Source organism: Amblyomma maculatum, chromosome 1 (genome assembly GCF_055883805.1).
Source record: "Amblyomma maculatum isolate TAMU_Amacu chromosome 1, ASM5588380v1, whole genome shotgun sequence".
NCBI lineage: Eukaryota > Metazoa > Arthropoda > Arachnida > Ixodida > Ixodidae > Amblyomma > Amblyomma maculatum.
The window spans coordinates 249,020,902-249,043,282 of record NC_139344.1 but is presented as its reverse complement, the minus strand read 5'-3'; the positions used below and the strand labels follow the sequence as shown (position 1 = coordinate 249,043,282).

Here is a 22,381-nt window from a genome sequence, read left to right as displayed (position 1 = left end):
TGTCAGGATCAACTTTTGTCTTATTCAACTACTCGCAGTTCGCTGGGAAGGGCAGCAGCCCTGATCTACCAGAGGGGATCACCCCAGACTTGTCGGTCAGGAACGACAGCACCCCTGATGCACCAGAGGACACGGCCATGGACGAGTCATCTGGGAATGACAGCAGCCCTCACCTACCAGAGGAGGCAGCCCCAGGCTTGTCGGTTAGGAACGACAGCAGCCGTGATGCACCAGAAGAGTTAGCCCAAGACTTCAAGTCTTGTCAGTCAGGAATGGCTGCAGCCCTGATCCACCAAAGGAGAGAGCCATGTACAAGTCGGTCGGGAACGACAGTAGCCCTAATTCTTTAGAGGAGTGTAGACGAAGAGCATGGGGACGAAATGCAGGGTGACAGAAAGCAGGGCGTCGAGACATGTGAGTGTAAGCTTCACTATTGATGCGAGACTAGAATATCTGGCATGTGTTGTAAAGTGTTACGAAGACAGTAGTGTGTGCATGAAGGAAGCCTGAAAGTCTAGTTGCTGGCATCCTTTTTGTCTGACGAATCAGATGTTCTGTGAGCGGGCGGCACATACCACACATCTTGGTTGCTAGGCGTCACCCAGTATTTTTTTTTAACATGCATCCCATATTCTTTTGAAGTCAATTGTACATGCAGCACCTACAACAATCTATCTGGCAGGCATGCTTGGACCAAAAAATGTTTCGCATTTCTAAAATATTTTGCACTGGTTTTTTCTTTAGGTGAGTTTTTATATAGTGGCATGTGACCAGCGCCACTATATTCAATTTGGCAGTATTTTTTTTTTTTTTTTAGAAATGTCAAATTTTGTTAAAAGGTCGTTCATTTAAAGACACTTCTGTTCTTTTTTTTTTTGGTGTTGTTTTTTTCCCTCTGGTTTACGTTTTGATAAATATGACCTAAATTCTTTCTGGCAGCTGACTTTACCAAAGAGACATCACAGGTCGAAGCGAAGGTTAAAAGTAAGGCCAAAGAGAAGATTGAGGGGAAGGCCAAAGGGAAGATTGAAGGCAAGCTCAATGGAAAGAGCAAGGTATGTGAAGCATCCACATGTGTAAATAACATCATTTTTGAGTTTCTTGACAGTAACTTTTCTTAATAGCATTGTCATGGTGGAGCACAATGAATGAACCAAACGCTATAATACCAACAGCGTATGTCAGTTGCTAACACTAGTTAAGAGTTGCAAGTGCGGACATATTTTGCCCTACTCTTACCGGTAAGACTGTCCCTGTTATTTTTGAGTGTGGATCACGTAGAATATTTAGATAGCGCTATATATTACAAATTAAAATCTCATTACAAGAGACACTCGGTTGAAAATGGTTTTAGCTGGTTTTTCTATGTCTGCCATATTAAGGGGGGACGCGGGCTTTGAAAGTCTAAAAATCGCGAAAAAGTCTGCTTTTCAGAAAGTACACATCTCGTACACACATATGTACGAGATGTGTACATATGTACAAAAAGTACACACATATGTTATAAACTACCTTTCCTATAGTTATAAACGCCTAATTCATCGTGGAACTGCTTTAAATTAAATATACAACTGGGCGCGGCAGCCCCACAGTCACGAGCGAATGGCAAAAGTACCCAAACTTCGCGCGCGCGCCATTTCTCTGCCACTGAACCGAGCGCCGCCATCTTGGTCTTGTTTTGTTTGTGAATGCTTGTCCTTTTCCATATTGCCTTCGCCGGCGGCGTCCACGGCATAGCAGAACTGCTATTGGCTGCTGCTTGCGCTGACGCGGTGGCCCCTCCCCGGCGCGTCGTCTGCTCTGGCTGCCTACTGAGCTGGCGTTCTTTGTGCGCTCGCTGAATCGCTTCATGTTTCACCATTTTGAGATAGCCGTGATCATCGCTCGTTACGAATTCTGGTGGCGTGTTTTGAACGGTTATGTGCACTTTGTGGATTGTTGCACGGTCGGCCACGATGCGCGCTAAGAAGTTCAAAACACTGCATACGTCGTCGTTCTGTGAATACCATTCGAATCGCGAAGTTAGCGAAGGGCGTTGCCAACGGGCGCAGAGACGCTTCTATTAGTGCTGCTTCTGCTACATCACTACTAGACCGACTGCGCTGCCACTTCCATCTGCTTGTCTTTCGCGTCACCGTAAGGAGCCGGCGTTTGAAGCGTGCCTGCTGTACCGACCATATCAACCTCGGCGATCTCGGCCTCCCGTATCGCGTCTCTCATCGCAAGCGATAACGCGTCGTCAGCGTCGTCCGCTGTTCGCATGAAAATGCACTTTCTGAGGGAATCGGGGAGGTGGAGGCACAACGTGCTGCAGTGAAAAACAAACTTTAGACTTGAAAATGCTATTTTAAACTTCAAGGGCCATTTTCTCAGAATGAATTTTTTTCATGGTATGGTTGCTTATTCCCGCAGTATTTCTGAAACCGCTAATCGGATTCCCACCTGGTTTTTTTTATTGTGTGCCTGAATAAATGTCCGAGGGCAAGACAAGCTCATTTTTTCAAATTATTGAGTCTAGAATTTATAACAAACAATCAAAATTAGGCTAATGCAAGTCCAATTAGTGGCACTAACCTCAATGCACTGCTAAAATTTTTCGGCAGGAAAATTAAAAAAAAAAAAAGGGCTCTGTCTTGCCCTGTGGTACCTATTCAGGAACCTTCATAATGAATTTCATAGTGCCAACACATTTTGCAAGTTCACCAGGCATGGTACAAGGAACCCATGTGAACCATTCTGATATACTTCTCTAACTTGAGTACCAATGTGCGCAGCTCCATGAAACTTTGCAGTTATTCAAATGGCTGTGCCATGAGTCTACCCTGAAAATTTAATTCAATTATCTCAAGAAACAACAAAGTTAGTATTTAAAGGCAGCCTCCCCCCTTAAAGGGGTCATGCAATGCCTAAAATGAGGTAAAGCAAATCGGTCGAGAGATAGGTACTCCCTCACAAGTCAATTCACCGCAAGAATTTTTCAGCTAGCTTCATTAACACCGGAGATATCGGCAATTAAAGATGGCACTCCTCTCACTTCAACTCAATGCTTGGAGACCCTAGAAAAAAAACGAAGAAAACAGCCCGGGAACTCCACCCCGCTAGCCCCGCCCATGAAGCGTCATCGGGTGAAGCTTGGTTCTCAAACTTCCGATCGCCGCGCCGGTTTTCCCGAGCGTCGCCCACGCATTCACGGTTTCTGCCTTTCCAATCCCGTCTGCGTTGGCATAGCTTTCAACCTTGTCTGCTGTCTTCCTCGCCCGCCGGTTTCTTCAGTTTCTTGACCTCTCGGAATTGTGTGCGACAGCAGCCCAAACGACTTGGGTCGTTCGCGAGCGTATACGTGCAGGTGGGCAGGTTGCAGTTGACACATACCGGCGGCCGCTACGGTGGAGCACTTTCCTTCATATCCCTGTCCCAATCAGCGCAAATTAGCATGCACTCTAAGACCGCTTTCTTCTCTCGCGCTGCCGGGGTCAGTCTCCGGTGTCAACAGCTTTGGCACCGTCTTCTGCGGTTTGACCAACGGCGGCCCGTGACCCCTCGCGGAGTTGACGCGATATCATCCACTCTGCATGGATGCTGGCAGACGATCGAGCTTGCGAGTTGCCCGCGTGCAAATACGTCGTTTCTAGCCAGGAGCGCTTTCATTGTGGTAGGCGAGAGGCATCTCTTGTGCATAGCGAATGGAATGTATACGCGTATCACCGACGAGGGCACAGACTGATGATCGCTACAGAGTTTGGATATCGGATGACAAGTGAGCACGAATTATTCTTCCGCGAATCTTAAAGGGACACTAAAGACAACCAAAGATGGTATGAAAATCTAATAAACTACATTTGGTGACACTGTCGCTGCATATCCGGCAGCAAAAAATCGAATAATTGCTGAGATATTGAGATAAGAAGTTGAGGTTTTTTCTTGTTCCCGCCGGTCGAATTCAAACTGTGCCCTCCGACTACATAGTCGGAGTTGAGTGACACACACTATGACATAAGCGGAGACTCCGTGATAGCGAGCGAGCCAACGCGGCCCGCGGCGTCGCATCTCTCAAGGGCCAACATGACAACAGCGTACTCGCAATGACGGCCACAGCCGAAATAAATAAAACGATGAAGAGAGTAATTTACCGAGCGGTGGGCCCATAAAGGAAGAAAAAAAAAAAAACGAGTGCTTGTAATGCACAATACTTTACATGTTTCTCAAGCTTTTGCACTCCTTGCACTGTATAAACAAACCGAGCCCTCGGTCATCGCAACGCTTCCCGACATGTTTACATACAAATAAGATTTAGTTACCAGCAAAATAGTGTCCTCGCTGCTGCGCTTGTCAGTTTTGAAGCTTCGTCGCACTTTTTTCCTTCAAGGTTTGTGCTACAGCTTCGTGTTCAGCGAAAATTACGTCCACGGTAGCAGAACATGACCGAAGTGTCGGCGCCACTACAGTTGCCAGTGCTGTGAAATTCCACATGTTAAAATGGATCCAGTGCACAATATAGTGCGCATAGGCATCCAGAACATTAGTTGCAAGACGTGAGAGCAGGCAGCATGCGCCGATGGTCAAGAAGTTGTAATTTTTACACCGACAGCAGAAACACTTGTAAATGGGGCCATGACATAAAAACCAGAAATATTTCCAAGGTTCCTGTAGCGCGGCGTAGCCGAGCGATTAGCGCCGAACGTTACGGAACAAGCAGTAACGAGTTCGAATCTTACCGCTGGTGGCGTTTTTTTTTTCTACAAATCGATTTTTTTTTACCTTTTGTAATGTATTTCTGGTGCTTCGTTATTTTTAGTTTTTACTTTTTACCCGAGGCCCTTTTTTTCGCCGGGCGACGAGCGCAATATATCGAAGCTCTCCTTGGTATGAGCGGCAAGTATGCCCCTTTTGTTTACGACGCCTGCAAATAGCACGTTGAAGGTCTTGTTGACGCAGTATGTTGGTCATATGTGCCATGATTTAGTGAACAATTGAATGATAATGCGTTTTTCCTTCGGTACTTAGCATATGTATGCTTTTCGTGGCGTACGTAGCTGCAGTCGAGCGGTCAGGTCGCAGTCGAAGCAGTGACGGCGGCGATATGTTGGCGCAGAAGTGTGAACGAAGGAGCGTGTCGGCGGCAGCGGATTTCGCTCGCTCGTGCCTCCGAATGCTCAAATGGGAACCATCAAGGCGCATCTGCTGCTCCAAGCTCGTAATTCAGGCGCTGCAGGTCCAAACAAACTATCCGAGTGCGCACGAAATGCCTGAGCCGAAACATAACCAAAACTGAAGTGGGCGCCTGTGGCGTCTCCAAGTATATTTTTGTATTTGACTTGCAATGTTTACATTGTCTTTTCGCCGTCGTTTACATATGATAAAAGCGTGTTATTATATTCGAGACAAAACCTACGACCGCATTCAAACGGGCAACGTAATTCGCATTTGTCAGCCTCCGTGATCCCTAGCGCGTCACGTGATTTGTAGTTGCGCGTTTCGACTGTGGCGGCGATACCTGTATTTCTGTTCTTTCTCTTTACTACCTTATAACAGCTCTGTTTTCAGTAAGAGTGAATTTTTTTTAATCAGGAATTGGCATTCTATCGATGCAAGCCCACTTCAGTTTTCTCTTTAGTGTCCCTTTAAGGGTTGATAGGAACAGGATAGTGAACTTTCGCACATCGTTTAGGAAGTGCCGATGCGTAAAGTGCACGCGTTTTATCTCGTGTACGCATCGTCCGAGCTAGAATCGACGGCGCAAAACATCAGCTAAGCAGCTCGGCACATTTAGTTCGGCAGCGCAGGAGCATGCGAGCGGCTACGCTAGAGACGCAGCGAAGCGGGCGATTCCAAAACGCCGTCCGCCGCCTTAAGCGGTGCATATTTGTGTACTTTCGCGATGAAGCTGAGGGCAGACCTTTTTTGACGCATGTTCCATTTGTCAATACGCCGCACAAATGGTCGATGCGGCAAAGACGAGACGGGACATGGGACTACAGTACGCTGCTGCGCCGTCGGTCGCTACATGAAGGTTGATGCTGCCTATTTAATCGGTACGGTCTTGAATCGGACCAGCTGGTGCTCTTTTCGCACTACTGCACTGATGCGCACTTTCAGTGGGGTGCCACCACCTTTTCGGTTAACATCGCGAGCCGAAGCGCCAAGCTCGGGTTCACACATGCAGTGCATGCATGCAGCACTCGAGCAGACGACTTTCACAGCTACCGGAAGTGTGTCCGTGACATAGTGGCCGTCGTGGCTGCAGCCAATGGCAGCCTGTCGTGGCCTGTCACTCTCGGCACTTGTGACGTAGGTAATCACGGTAGAATAGTTCCAAATCTCGCCGCCACGCGGAAATAGCGCAGCCTGCGAATTTCAAAAAATGCTGTTTTTAAAGATTAAAGGTCCACGGAAACGGCCCCCAAGAAGGCACTGACAAACGTGTTGACTGTGTAGAATACATCCTTTTGAGCATTAACGCAAAGGATAACTCCTTGGAACAAAGCCAGCGATTTATTATTAATTTTTAAAAACAGCGTTTTTTGAAATTCGCGGGCAGAGAGAATGTCGCTTGGTGGTATCGCATGGAACTATTTCCTTGACCCGTGACGTCACGGGTAAGTTGACTGGCAAGGCTTGCTAGAAGCTGCCATTCGCTGCGGTCACTGCAGCCATGACGTCACGGACACACTTCCGGTAGCTGCGAAAGTCGTCTGCTCGTGCGCTGCTCGAACTCTGTGCGGGCTGTTACACAGCTCGCCGCCCTTATCGGTTAGGTGGACATTGCCCATTAAGTACAACAACCGAAGCGACGCAGGGATCGGCAGAACGAAGCTGCATTTACAAATATCTTATTTATATAACGTAGTTTCGGGAGTACCGGTGTGTCGTCCGACGAGGCGTCAACAGCACGGTCAAGCACCGCACGATGGCAGCATCTCCTCGACCGCCATAAACACCGCCGCTGTGGCCCCTCCTCCCGCATACCGTTCGCAAACGACACGGCGGATCATTAGCACCGATGTCCGAAATAAAGCGTGCTAAAATTTGTTGGCGTATGGAATACTGAGCCGAAATCAAGTATGAAGCCCTCGTGAGGATCGCTGACCAGCAGCAAATTGCTGGTAAGAGCGATAGCCGTGATACAAGCTAGTTTCTGCTCAAGCCAGCTGCCGCTGGTGCATTTCGGCTGATCCGATCTGCTCGTACTAGCTATGCGTCGGCAGTGTTAATCCTATAATTATTTTACTATGGCAGGAAATGATTCACTATAAGGCAGTTTCATAAGTAGACGATTTACGACAGCGTTGATCATGTTCCAAAGCGTCGACCGCCACGGCTTCGAAGCGAAACAATTTAGGCCTAGCAACGACTAGGGACGGTCACGCACGGCGCCGTCGTTCGCCGTGCTCGCGTGCCCCACCCCCGCGGTAATTGTCTAACGTACCTCAGCCTGCTCGCGGCATCCTGTGCTGCAAGCGTTGCAAACTCGTGTACTTTCATAGCTAAGGCCGCGCATTTTGTGACGTTCTGCTCAGCAACAAGCCGTTGAAACGATACTGCAGGCAAGACAAGGCTTCAGTACGCAGTCGCTGCGCTGTCGGCCGTAATCGAAGAAGTCGGGCGGCACCATATTCTATACATCGATCTTTAAAAGTGATACAGTGGGCAAATGAATAACATTGTGAAGCAGACCCGCTCGTACGTTTCGCGCACTCGGGCGCCGACGAGTAGCTTCCGTCAACAGACGCCGTCATAACCTCGGTTAACGACGCAAATCGAGGTCGTCAAGCTCGGTTTGCGATAACCGCTGTTAGTGGTGTAACCATGGTTTTTTCCGCCGTGTAACATAGGGTAACCGCGGGTTCGCGGTTACACTAACCGTCGCTGCGCGAACTGGCGAACTCAGGCGCGTGCGAGCGAGGACGGGTTGATGCGAGTACGCCAGCGAACGAGCGCACTGCAACCGGAAGTTCGTCGAAGTGACGTATGTCTGGGCGGAGCTTTGAACTTACTTGTATTCTTTATTTTTTTTTTATGGCTCCCTTCGGCGTACGAGTTCAGAGGGAAAATTGGAAGGGTCATTTTTAATCGCCGATATCTCTGGTGTTGCAGAAGCTAGATCGAAAATGTTTGCGGGTGAATGATGGGTGGTTCAATAACTAACAGTGTTATGGCGTTGTTTATCCTCCTTGGTGACCCCTTTCAGTGGATCTTTAACAATAAATCGCCGCATTTTTTTCGAGGAGTTTTACTTTGGACGAATGCTCGGAAGCATTTGTTTTACACATTGAAAACATTTATCAGTGATTTTTCTAGCCGTTTCCTACCCCCTTTAACAACATTGCATACAAAAGACATGGTTACAAGACATGTATACAAGAACAGGGTTGGTAGAACGCCTGTTGCTCGACGGGCAGCAAGACTGTACAATAGTAATCGATATGAAATTTGTTGTTCGGGTGATTTCAGGTGTCTGAAATAACCTGAGAAGTGAAACTGTGAAAAACCGTTTCATACAAGCAGGCTTTAAATGTGATGTCATGATGTAAGAGGGCCCATATATGGATTCTGTGGAAAGCTTCCTTGAAAATGAAGCTTAGGCGAGCATCCAAGAGACTGCTGAGGTACTAGAATATATTGTAACGTAACGTTACACAGAAGGCGCTCTGGCACCGAAGAACACCAACAACCAGTCAGGTCAGCACGAAAGCGGAGCACCGTTTTTTGCTTAGTCGTCTTCTCCGAATCGCCCGTTCAAATCTTCGCCGTCTATGAATGGCATGTGTCAATATTGAGGAATTCGTATCTACAGGTGCGAATCTTGTGTGCTTCCGAAGAGCTTACAGACCGTGAAATTCTCACGCAAGTAAATGGCACATGTGCCATAGAGGATGACTACGAGGACATTTCAGAGGAAAAGTGTCAACATCTGAGGGTGACGAGCATGTAAGAGTGCTTCAATGGTATTAAAGCAACAGGAAGGCTTACAAAGGGAAGTGCTTTACTACCAGAATTTGGGTAGGAACACACACTGCACTCACAAAAATACATACTAGTACAGTAAAAGTTTGTTAATTCGAACTTCACGGGACCGGGAAAAGAAGTTCATATTATTCGATGTTCGAATCATCGAATGGCCTCGAAAAAACACAAGAACCATCTGCATTACGGTAAATCTACCGTATTTACTCCCGTAAACAACCCACTCCCATAATGAACCCGGCGAGCCGTGATTTTCACCTTAGAACTCGAAAAAAAAAAAAAAAAAAGCGTCAGCCGTTAAAGCATCTCTCACGGTCCACAACACATTTCTTGGCAGTGCGCCAAGATGTTGCGCAGCGATAACATAGTGATGTGTTTTTCTTTTGATGTTGGCTCTAGCAAGGGGGAAAGCGAACTTGGCAGGGTGCCAGCGCTTGTCCGGTTGTGCAAGCCTCATTTTCAATACGTTCGCATTATCATGCCATAGGTAATTGGGGCGGGCACTGTCTACTACCACGCGCAATAGCAGCAAACGCCTTTTGAATGGGACGATGCTAAAAACGTCATGACCGCGGTCGACCGCCTGCTCTCGTTGACTGCCGACGGATGAGAGTGGATGACTCTAAAAAAAAAAACGTAACCCGTAGCGCCCATCCGAAGTCATAGCTTCTTGTGGGCGTTTGCTGGGACCGCGCTGACAGTGTTTGTGCGCATTTCCGAATTAACAGGGCTCGAATTAAAGTATTTAGTTGCGAGTTTCTGAGGTTGCGCGGAAGAGAGAAGACAGCCGCGGTCGTCAACCCCTACCCTCCGGCGCCGCCGCTCAGGTCTTTACCCACTCATCCATGGTTCTATCTGGTTTATCTTCTGTCCCCGTTTTGGAAGTGTGCAGCCTTTAACTACGGCGCTCTTTCTCTGAGGGATTTTCTTTTTGCCACGTGCTGTGCGCCAAGCCGCCCATACGCGGCGGCGCATAGTTCGAATTATCCGTTGCGGAACCAACTCGCGTTTGAATTAGCGGGCTTTTTTGTGCACAGATCTCTATGGAGCTTGGCTGGACCAAGTTGTGTAGTTCGAATTAATGAGCTCTCACTGTATGAATAACTTCTTAAGCTTTCCTGGACAATTTGTGTGTGAATGCATTTATATGCTGATGTGCAATTAACTGATCAACACAGTGCTTTTAGAATTTTCGGTTACAAGAGACCTTGCTTACCAGAGACATCATTTTCTCGTCCCTTGAGTGTCTCTTGTAACGAGGTTTTACTGTAAAATAAATTCAGAAGCACTCCTAACAGCCCATATAGAATGCTTTCGTTTGGCACCCAGCTGTTACACGGTGAACATGGGATATGGCTGCCGATACCCCAATTTCATGGCAGTTTACACTGCGAAGTTTATATGTATGTTTCACACTGTCCATGACTTGCATTGTGTGTGTCACAGCACAACAGACTGAAATGAAAATCACTGTCAAACTCTACGCTGCCTGCGGAGTGCGCAACCTGAAAATGCCTTTCCTCGTATGATGCGAAAAAAATGCAGGGGAAACGAGGGGCTCACTATGATACACAAATAAAAGAAGTCAGTGTTGACGCATCATAATTTATGTATTGTGCCTTGTTTTCTGAGTGTGTAAATGAATTTCGGCATCCTTTCACCAGCTCATGCTTCTAAATTGCTGCACCATTTTTGTTTGTTCAAGGAGGGTGTTTGCACGGTGTCTTAATTTTTAAGGCCAAAACCTTGTTAAGCAAAAATATGTCTGCCATTTTTGTTTTAGTAGTGGTTGTCACAAACGATGGAAATCGTAGAAGTGGCTTCAGTGTGCAACATTACTAAAGAACCATGGCAACTGCGACACAGCCATTTTCCATGCAGTGTTTTGGTTGGTGCCACCATGCTTACACTTTCATACGTCCTGAAAATTCGTTCATTACCGAAGCATATTTGTTACTTCATACTTACAAACTGCCCCCTCAAGAACACTGTACATCAATAAACCTCGATCCATCAGACCTCTCATATTCCATTTTGAAGAGCAGTGCCGTGCACTCAACTTGCTGGATGCACTTCCTGATATTGCACGGAGACCTGACCCACTGCCAACTTGGTACAACTTCACTGCTGTATGTGACCTCACATTAACTCAATTTCGCAAAGCACAAACACCGCATGAACACAATATACAAGATTTCTTGGCATTAAATGAGAAATACAGTGATCACAAGGCATTTTATACAGATGGTTCAAAGACAATATTTCATGTAGGCAGTGCAGTAATAGAAGACAAACAGGAAAAAACAGTAAGGTTACCACAGTGTGCCGCAATATTTACTGCAAAATGCTTCGCCGTATCCCTAGTAATAGATAAAATAGTCAACAAAGACATCACAAAACAGTATCATCTATACAGACTCTCTGAGCATCACTACATCAAAAAAATGCTACAGAACCTTTAGTAGGGGACGTAGTCCATTATGTAGTGATAGCAAAAACACAAGGACTTAATATCAAATTTTCCTGGGTGCCAAGCCACGTTGGAATCAGCGGTAATGAGAGAGCTGATGAATGTGCCGCGGCCGCCTGCAATGCTCAAGTACAGAAAGTGAAAATTCCACACAATGATGCCATAAAATTTTACGAAAAACACTGAGACAAAAGTGGCAGGCTGCATGGGATAACGAAGTTAATAACAAGCTACACCTAGTAAAGCCAGTTATAGAAGAATGGAAAACATGCAGCCATCAAGAACGTTTTATTGAACGTATCTGACACACCCACCTGACTCATAACTTCATCCTAGCAAAGAAAGACAAACCCATATGCGAACACTGCGGAGAGGTGGTCACCATAAACCACGTCCTAATATCCTGTATAAAACTCGATCAACTTAGAAAAAAGCATTTCCTACAGTTCTATCACAACAACATTCCCCTACATCCTAGCTTACTCTTAGGAGAAAATTCGCTGGTTAAAACATCTTCTCTCATTGACTTCTTAAAAGATGCCAACATCCTAAACCTACTCTAGTGTATTAAAATAATTGCTTGCTTCCTTTCACCAAGCAGATATGTAAACCCCGAGTTTGGCGCATGATGGCCTTAGCTGCCTATGTGCCATAAAACACAAAACAACACAATATTTTGCTTCTTATTTGGCACGCGTTTTCTCTTCAGTTTAGAGGCTCGTGTGAGATAGGAATTCGAACCTACTTTAATTTCCTCAACACACTACATGTTTTTGTGCAGTCAGTGCCATCAGAGGACTGGGAGGGTGCCGTCAGGGAAGCAAAAAGGGCATCATGCTTAATCATCATGAGGTGGTGCTCCGCACAGGAGGAAGTGTGGCGATCGGCAATGCATAGTGTGAGCCACCTTTCACCTGCATTCACTTAGGCAGTCTTAAGTGTCTGCCGCCGAGTCTTAATTTTTGCTTGATTGCGCACTCTTGCTTTACTTTCGGCCGGCATCCCACCAGGCACGGGCTTCTCTGCGACCCTGTTGTTTTTATTCTGTAAATGGTGACCAGTCAACTATGCGTTAAACTGCCTTACCGAGAAGGAATACAAGCTCTCCGCGCGGTGCATCGTTCATGTGGGATTTATCGTCAGAAGCATATGACGTCAAGAAGGCTGCACAATATCCTGACATCCTCCTATAGCTGCGTCGTGTTCTGGTGGCGCACTTCAGCTGTCTTCCCACTGTACATCAGTTACTTTCAAACCTTTGATAATGTTCGCTTAATTGCACACGCTACAACTATAGCGATGGCAATTTTGACAGCAGTGTTAAGCACGGCATCTTTAAGGATAAAGGTCAGCGACGTAAGTTATGCCCGTGCGAAACTACAGTTTAATGATCAGTGGCTGGTGAACATGGTGGAATTACGCGCAGGTTCTTTTGGAAGGTGCTTGCATGCCGACGCGAGTTCGATATTACATTGAGATGTGACTTCTATTGTAAACTCCGGAAAATTGCTGTTAACGTAAGATCAAAATTCTGCATTGGTGACTGCAGGACTAGTTATTTAAAAATATCTAGCCGTCCACTGAAGCACTGGCGGCCAATAGCCATAGTGGCATTGATCGGCACAGTCCCGAATTCTTGGCAATCTATAATCCAAACTGAAAAACAAAAACGTTATACGTTAATGTACTTGTATGCGACCTTATTGTTGTCAGCGTTGCTTCAGCATTTCGCGAAACTTTACACCTGAAACATGCCATACGAAACCCTATAGCTCCCTTGCCATCAAAGAAATGGACTGAACTTAAGGTTTCCCTTTCTAGGTGCTTATTCAGGGTTGGGGTAATGCAGCATTGCTATCTGCAATACTGACCCAACACAGAGCACTTGAAATTCGCTACTGTTTTCCTTGAAAACGGAAGACACAGCCTTGACTGAGCATCTATAAATTTGGGTCCATGCTTTGTGCAGGTCCGCCGTTACGGAGAGTTCTTTGTTGTCGATAAGCACCTGGAAATGTCATCTCACTGGACGAACAATGTGAAATACGCACCCAGCAAGAGCAGGCACAACCTGGTTGGCTTCGTGTCTGGCGGAGACATTTACTACCGCACACTGAGGGACATTGATGTCGGAGAAGAACTCCTCGTCAGATACTCAGTATCGTTTGCCAAGTGCTTGCTTGGGCAGCGATTCAGATCACATGGATCTCCACCGCGGAAGAAAGGTATGAAGCGTACACAACCCTTCATAACTGATCGGTAATAATCGTGGGATGACGTACACATTCTGCAAAAAGTGAGCAGGCATGGCAGCCCTATTTCTGCGCGGACGTCGACGCGAGAGGAGAAGAGAGAGAGTTGCATTGCGTGAATAGCAGGAACATTGTGTTTTTATTACCAGACAGTGTATGGTCCCTAGAGAGGCATATTGTGAGTGTAAAACAGCCTAGGAAGTATGAGATAACTGCCTGCTGCCTTAAAATCAACCTGTGCAAAGCTGGTCACCCTTTGAATCTTAAATGCTTAGACTACCTATTGACTTGACATGAAAGCACTGGGGCTGAATTTGCCTTATGTGCATCTATCACTCTGTAGTACGCTCTTCCTTATACCGGTTTCCGTTGGGCGAACAGGAGCACTTTTAGCTGCACTAAAAGTGCTCTCACGAGTTTCAGCGCCTACCAGTGGTCGAACAGGAGCAGTAGCGTTATGTTCCATTGGCAGAGGAGGCGCGCTTTTGGGGTCCCGGGTGCAGCCGAGAGCAGTCCTCGGTACTCGCCAGCGGTGGAGTACAGGGAGAACGGAGGAAGTCACGTGACCTTTTTGATGTCACTTCTGGCACGGTCGGTCTCGAGGGAGAGTGCGTGCGCTCTCTCCCTCGGGACCGGCCGTTCTTGTGGTTATTTGCCGCCCGGAGCCCGGGCAGGACGGTAGAGAAAAATGGCGGAAGACGGCAGCGGTGGCGTTCGGCCGGCAGATACGGGCAACGCAAGCGCGGGAAAAGTTTGATCACATGACGCCTGGCGTCACGCGCTCCGCCTCGGTACGCTGCTCTCTGAGCAGCGTGAATGTTCCATTGGGGAGACGAGAACGCGCGTCCCCAGTGCTTTCGTACGCTGCTCTGGCTGCTCGTTGCTCCTGTTCGCCCAATGGAAACCGGTATTAGATTGTGGGTGCGTGTTCTTTATGTTCTTTGTTTGGAGGGAGCTGTCAGTAAAACTACAGGAGTTACAATGAAAATTCACCTATCAAATCAATTTAGAACACACACAGAATGCAAAAATCAAGATAGAATGTCCTGGTCCCATTCTAACCAGTTACAGCTTGTCAAAGTTCAGAGTCCAAAAAGCCACCTGTACACTCCAAAAAACATGCAATTTTTAAAAACTTGCCTAATTAAATACCACGCATTCATTGATATTTTTGCACTGTACATGAGTTTACCTTTCTGGTGCAAAAGCAATGATAGCAATATCATAAGTAGAAACAGAGATATCACACCTCCAAACATGTACCGTCATCAATATTTTGATTTTGAGAAATTGAAGAAAATTGTGTTGACAAATTTTTGAAGCACCAAAGCTAACTAACTCATTAAAGTGGGTTCTAACTAGCTTCCGATGTCAATGCATCATTTACCATCGATTTAATTTGCCCTCAAAGAATGAAATTTCCGGTGAATGGAATGCATGGTCCGGAGGCCGCTACCAAGGCTAGCGCGTTTGCATTGTGACCTCAGCAAAAGTTAGTGCCAAGTTCTTGGGTGCGATCGTCATCCTCACGTTCATGCTGTAAACACAGTCGGCTTGCAACTAGTGATAAGCGCCCATTGCTCGTCTTGTACCGTGTAGCATTCGGAAGCAAGTTTATTTTGGCGTGATTTGGGATTCCGTGCAATCTTTTTCTCTATGTTCTGCGTGTCGCGGGACGCTGCTTCGCGACTGCCGCTGCGTCCGGTCGCAGCACTGCCTCATAGGGCGATCTATCCTGGTGTTGAAGGCTGCACTTGCTCATCTGCACCATCATGATTCCGTACGCGGCAGGTCGTGCCGCTCCTCGCTGTCGCGCTCAGCACGACGGGCTATGCTACGCCATTATCAGGCCGTCGCGGACTCGATGCGGAGCGTTGGCGCTTCGTCATTGATTGCAGATAACCAGATGCGAAGATGCAGCGTCGCCGGCGTGTTTATTTTCTCTTGCTACTTTCTTTAGGCTAATAATGAAGTGTGAATCTAAAAATTGGCCATTTTGCGTTCTGGTTACGATGAGGGAACGGCACTAGGCAGACTAGGCCTAATGGACAGACTTTTTCAAGCAGTTGACACCACCAGCCAACCAAAGCTCGCCATTTTGCTCACGTGCATGGGAGACCAATAGCAGCGCGTTTCACGCGATTTTGTTCCTTTGTTTTCCGCTTGGAATGGCCTGAATCGCAACCTTTTGATTAACACCAATATTATGCCAGCGGATTGTGTATTTCTCAAACTGCAGGTGAACAAAATGTAATTGGTCGGGCAGAGTGAATAGCTCGCCTGTAGACTTTAGTGTCTTTGCGGCTTTTGCATGCGGAACCAGCTCACTCTGCGCGCTCGCGTTCTTTGTCACTCGCGTTGTTGAAAGCTGCTTGCGCGCGCGCGCCCGGACCGCAGTCTACTTGCTTTGCGTGCATTTTTGGCGCACTTGTATTTCCGTGCTGAAAGAAAGCTGCCTTATGCGCGCGCGAGCGCGCTCCTGCTTCTACTTTTCAAGCTCGCGCTTGGACGAAGTGGTGTTTGAAGCGAGTGTGCAGTCATGTACACGCTTCGACATGGTTTTAAGAAAATCACCGACAGCGGTGGTTATTTTCGCGGAAAGCGAGTTGCTTTTGCATGCAGAAGCTGCAAAGACACGAAAGTCTACAGGTGAGCTGTTGTGACAGCCAACAATAATACACTTCCCCACATTTCGAGCGTCGCGGAACCACTCTAGCCATGTTTTAAACTTAGCTGTGACACCTGTTTGCATGCCTGCGAAGCCACGGCAGCAGGCCGGCACGAGCAGTCACAAGGAGAGGTAACGCGAGCAGCACACGAAGCCGCCAAAACACGAGGCACTTCTCCAAGCATGATGCACTTCTCCAGATCCTCATTGTCAGCTGCTCGTAGTCTTTTTCGCTGGGGACCAAAGCGCGACGTTTCGAATCCCGCCCGCAGCTTGTCCTTGTCTTGGAGGATTCTCGTCAGGCTGCTCTTCGGGACGCCGTACTTCATCGCAAGCGCCGTTTTAGTAAAGCAACCACTCTCAAAGTCGTTGATAATATCCATCTCTTCCAGCGCAAGCGCATTGTGCTGTCGTTTCTGCGTAGCCATCGGATCCTGACTTCGCGACGAAATGTCGCTATGACACTGAACAGTTTTGAGGCTTAGGCCTAACTGAATACGGCACAGCAAGCACACCTCGACAGCAAGCAGCGACGCGGCGCACTGTGCAAGAAAACCCGAAATGAAACCACCAGGAGGTGGGGGGGGGAAGGGGGGGGCAGTGATGTGCACCGCGATGGCGCTGCACTTGCCTAATTAGTTTTGGTTTAGAGTTTGTTTTCGGTTCTGTTTATGCGATGGTCGAAAAACTTGAGTTCCGAATAATGAGATTATTTTTACATTGCGTTGATAGAAAACCGACCAGCTCTGAGTTTGTTCCATTTAAGCGTGTTCCGTTTAACCGATTTCAGTTTATCGAGAGTCTACTGTAGAAAGTTATGTGTAAGATGCGTATGTCCAGTACGAAGACGACATACTATCACTTCCATAAAACGTTGATGCGTGCTTGATTTCTATTCTAGTACGGGCTTTATGAGGCACAGCTTAATATTTTCTTGGTTGTTCCATATAGACTGCCATTTCTCCTTCTGCTTATGTTTTATTAATTTCATGCTATATCTATGAGGCATGTTTACTTTCTGAATCGATTTGTTGTGAGCAAGTGTAGCACATTTGTCTGCTCTTTCATTACCGTAAATGCCTACGTGACTTGGAACCCAACAGAACGTTGTTACGTCCTTGTGCCATGATCATTTTTACATTATGTATTATGTCTCCAAGTAGAGGCGTGGCAGCATTTCTGTGATTTAAATCCATCAGTACACTCAACGAATCCGTATAGATGACACTGTTCTCAATGCCTTCATTCACTATTTTTTTCTACAGCTGTCAGGATAGCGTAGGATTCAGCTGTAAAAATTGATGCGCACTGAGGAAGCCTAATGATTTGTTCCCAGTTCTCTTCCACTATGGCACAGCCAACATAAGTAGATGTTTTTGATCCATCTGTATAAAACTCTGTGTAATTAGAGTTATGTTACAGGTCACATGTACATATAGACCCGCATTAGTAAAGGTGCACGAGTACTGCGCAAGTGAACACAGGTTTAATAGTCTACGACGGCCGCGTTTTGGAAGAAGGCAGAAAGCACCCGTGTGATGTGCGGAGGAGTTGGTGCTCGTTAAAGAGCCTCGCATGATCTGGAAACCTCCACTCCTGTCTCCCTCACAGCCCACACACAGTTTCAGAGCGTTACACCCTACAATTCAAAATTTCTATGCAGGTGCATACAGACAAAAGAATTCTCTTGAACATCAGTGCAAGAGCTTTAGAGCCCCGTTCACCATAAAGTCCAGAATTGGTGTTGTGAGCGAAAAATCGGGCATGAATCTGACAGGAAAGGCGGCACGCGACATGACCAAGCAATGACTGGTTGTCGGGTGGTGTGCACTCGTGAGATCACATGACATGGTCTAGCGGCAGAAGCCATCAACTCTGGTAACTCCTTTGGGATTGAGGGGATCGGATGAGCATCAAGCCTTTCGCGGTCCTCTAATCTGAATCATGCAAGCTACCTACCCCGAGACACTCAGGCACGTTCATGCCGCTTGATTGTAGTGGGGATAATATATGCAGGGTGGTCTTCCACGTAACATTGTAGGTTGCATAGCTCAATGCTAGTGTGCTTTAAGCAAGCATATTCTTGAAGAAAATTTTCAAAAGTGAAAGGCAATCGAGTGGTCTACTAAGCCCACCATCATAGCGCATTTCACTTGATTAGCACTACTACAAGGTGAAATAAATGGATGCTTGAGTTTGAAAGGGCACTTTTCTATGCCTGCAGCATTCTTTCCACGGTTTGGGCTTATGCATTTCCGTCAGCTGAAAAACTTAGCACTGGTGGAAAGAAGTGAATCAGCTACTCCGTAATTGTCAAAAAGGGAATGCTGTTCTCCGTAAGCTGATTGGCGGCAACACAGCTTGTCTAGAAAAAGCGATCGCGAGCTGCACACCACCACTTCTTTGTGCTCTATATTTGTGACCTTTCTGCAGTGTGGCCGTCATGGTTCGCTAGAATATATATATATATTGTAAGGGGGGGGTAAGATATATGTGTGTGTGTGTGTGTGTGTACAAAAGTTTATAAAAGTAACATAGAAGTGCTGCTTTGTAATCATTTGAAATTGTTATATAGTTATGTCTTATTTCACGCTTTTTTGAAATGTTCTATCTGCACTCAGCACTCAGGCGTGAAAGTATTTTAGGCTTAGGTCGCACATGTTGCGGTAAGTTTCAGTGAGATTTTGTGTAACTAATCGAATATGGCCGTGCACTACGTATTGAACGCTTGGCTTCGAAGGACCCATTACTGTACTGTGAAACGCGAAGGACAGTATTGGTCTGCGGCTTCATTGCCAAGGTCACATGAAGAAGGCTAGTGATCAGGCAATGGGTACTGTGGCATATCATAGAGGAGTAGCGGATGAAAGTCCATAACAAAGTTCGCCACAGAGATGCCATCATACGGCTGTTTGACATTCCACCCAGCGCCGCTTTCTCAGTGTACTTGGGTCACCCTTGCTTACCAACTGCTAGCTAGATCTCGTAGTCTGTGACGTCACGTTCCATGTTTGGCAGTGAAAATAATGGGGTGTCCCCGGAAAACGCAGAATATTTGATCCAGTGCGGCTGCAGAAAAGGCGAAGAAGGGCACCAATAGTAAAAACGCACCGGCATTAATAACAGAAGCATAGATGTAGTGGGCATTTCGTGGACGAAATTATGATACTGAGAGACGTACACAAACACGTGATGCAGGCATTCGGAGCTTGTTTTTATGCTTTCCTGGCATTTTTTTTTACCTTTCCTTTGCCTTTGATGTGCGCAGGAACGATGTCGCCAGACACAAGAAAATCCATGTGGCTAAGCAGCCATTCGTGTGCAATATATGCACCGAGCACTTCTCCTGCCAGAACAATCTCAAGGTTCACCACAGGATTCTTTCTGGGCATAAGCCCTATGCCTGCAGGGTGTGGAAGAAATTGTTCAGGGAGCGAATCCATGCCATGAGGCATGAAGACGTGGTCGACTACCACCGCTACCCGCTGCACTGTCCGCACTGTGGCGCCGGCGCCATGGACGTGTCCAAGCTGAGGAGCCACAAATGCGGGTCGAAGGACACAAAGGCACGGCAGAAGGCTAAGCAACAAGGATCAAAGCAAGGCAGGGGGCGGCCAGCAGAGCCCCAAAGAAAGGCGGGTCAACGGTGGAGGAAACTGCCGAACGGGCATGAGGGCAGGAAGGAGGGAAACTGGGCACGTAAAGTTGTGGCTTAAGGGGGGACATGGGTCTTAAAATTGGTTTTGTTATTTATTGCCCAAATTTTATGAAACCTCGCAGAATTGTTCAGTTTTTTTCTACTGATTTCAAATATGCAAAACTTTCTCCTAGCGCAATTAGTTCTAAGGTAGAAAATTATTACTACTGTCTGCCCAAACAATAGGAAAAAAATGCTCATCAGAAATGAATTTTTTAATATACAGATAGGTACTATAAAGTGTAAGGAATGCAATGTTGGAAGTAGTTTTAAAATTGAGCTAATAATAGAGATTTAGCAGCTCACTGAACTTCGCGCTCACAAACATCGCAACTGTGTAATATTTTTTCAAGATATAAAGGTTTTACAAGTGAAAATAAAAAATGTGCTTCCAACATTGTGTTCCTTAAACTTTAGAGTATCTATTTGTATATTAATTTCTAATTATCATTTTTCCCCTGTTGCTTATGCAGACAATAGCAATAATTCTCTAATACCTTGAACTAATTACCATAAAAGAAATTTCTGCATATTTGAAATAAGCAGGAAAAACAATTCTGTGAGGTTTAATCAAATTTTGGCAGTAAACAGTTAGTTTTAAGACCCATGTCCCCCCTTAAGGTGGATCGACAGGGATCCCAGCCGGCACTGAAGTGCAAGTTTTTTGAAGCGCTTGTGTTTTTACCATTTATTTTCTTGCCCAGCGATTAAACTGATTTTGGCTAAAACATGTCTCTGAATGCACCTAAACTTTGCCTCTGCCAAGTCGGAAGCTCTGGGATGGCGTCAGTGAGAAAACGGAATTGTACTGCACCGTGTACCTGGCTGCGATGCCGTGGGTAATTGCCGTGTATTTAGGATGTTTATAGCTCGAGAATTCTGGGATTTTGTGATAAGAACATAACACTCCCCATGTCTTGAGGATGAATGCAGGACAGAAAGAGCATGATGTAAAAAATAGCGTGAAGAACATAAGGACAGAAAGGGCGACGCAGACAAGCGCTAACAACTAAGGTTGATTGCCGAATACACGCAATATTTACATGGCACATGGAAAAACAAATCAAAACGTGTTATTCCGTGTGCCATGGTATATATTACGTGTAATCGGCAATAAACCTTAGTTGTGAGTTAGCGCTTGTCTGCGTCGCCCTTTCTGTCCTTGTGTTCTTCGTGCTATTTTTTACATCATGAACGTACACCAACTCGCCCAGATTTCTGCGTTACTGAACAGAAAGAACAAAAAATATACGATTTCAACGTAGTTACACTGACCGAGTAGCACTGGTGGAAGCTTTTCCGCAACAATGAAAGTTGATGGAAACTACGACCTGCAGTGAACAGCGTGAGGTGTTGCTCACTGCACGTGAGGTGATTGGCTGCGGTGATAGCTACGAGCCTTTGTACTTTCTTTCCAGCGAGAAATTTCTCTTTTCGAACCAACTCAGTCCCGACGGATTTTTCCCTTTGGGCTCTGCGGATGCTTCAACTTCCTTGCTTGTTCTGTTGCAATTTCCTGTGGCGAAGGGATGCATTCTTTTTCACTTCGTAGCAGTTTCCGGAGAGGTTCTGCAACTTCCACAAGGACATAGTCAGGGAAGCCTGTTGGTGGTTCTGTTAGTGAGAAGGCATATTAAAGGGGCCCACAAACGCCTCCCGAGCATTGCTCACAAACTATCAGTCGCTAGATTATGCTGCGGTACACATTTAAACGTAACGAAATGTCTACGCGCAGTAAAGGTCGTGCAATCCTATTCGAAAGTTGTTGCTCTCTTTCCTTCGACTTGCTGTCTTCCTCCTCTGTGCAACGTTTCTATGTATATGCATTTTCGAATGACTGTTGATCTGCTTCTTTGCAACGTCACGCAGGCATTAAACTACCACTCATGCCAAATTAATTAAAATATGCTTGAATTTTAGTTATCAGGAAATAAAATTGTTTTGTAGACAGAAGCCTTTTTTGAAATTTTTTTTTCCTTGCACTTTCCGTCTCGCGCGGGCACCGCGGTAACCACGGCACGGTCGTGCGTGACATCGTTGCAGTTCCCTGCGAGGTGCTTTCCGCCTGTGTATGCTCTCGTTTCTTGTGTCTCCCATGCGAAATGGACTTAGAAGTCGGCTTACCGGTCTCTAGCATTAGGTCGGGGCCTCAAATGGCGTGCACCGCGCTGTACGTAGTGCAGAAAACTTTTGGAGGCAAATGCTCCGTTCCCGTGTCCACCAAACCAAAATATGCACCTCGGCTCGAGCCAAGACGACAACATACGCTGGTAAGTAATGTGTTTACTAGCCTGAATATAGCGCACAGATAAGACTGTTTCACTGCTGCA

At 46.4% G+C, this 22,381-nt stretch overlaps 1 protein-coding gene across 1 annotated transcript; it reads left to right on the top strand.

Annotated features, from left to right (window-relative positions):
* Positions 1–237: 237 nt before the first annotated feature.
* LOC146206188 (uncharacterized) lies at positions 238–22,054 on the top strand. The gene is made up of 4 exons (XM_084590815.1): positions 238–414; positions 940–1,055; positions 13,404–13,659; positions 19,623–22,054. The coding sequence occupies exons 1-4, from the start codon at positions 381–383 to the stop codon at positions 19,802–19,804; spliced, it is 588 nt and encodes a 195-aa protein (XP_084446941.1). The 5' UTR covers positions 238–380; the 3' UTR covers positions 19,805–22,054.
* Positions 22,055–22,381: the final 327 nt, after the last annotated feature.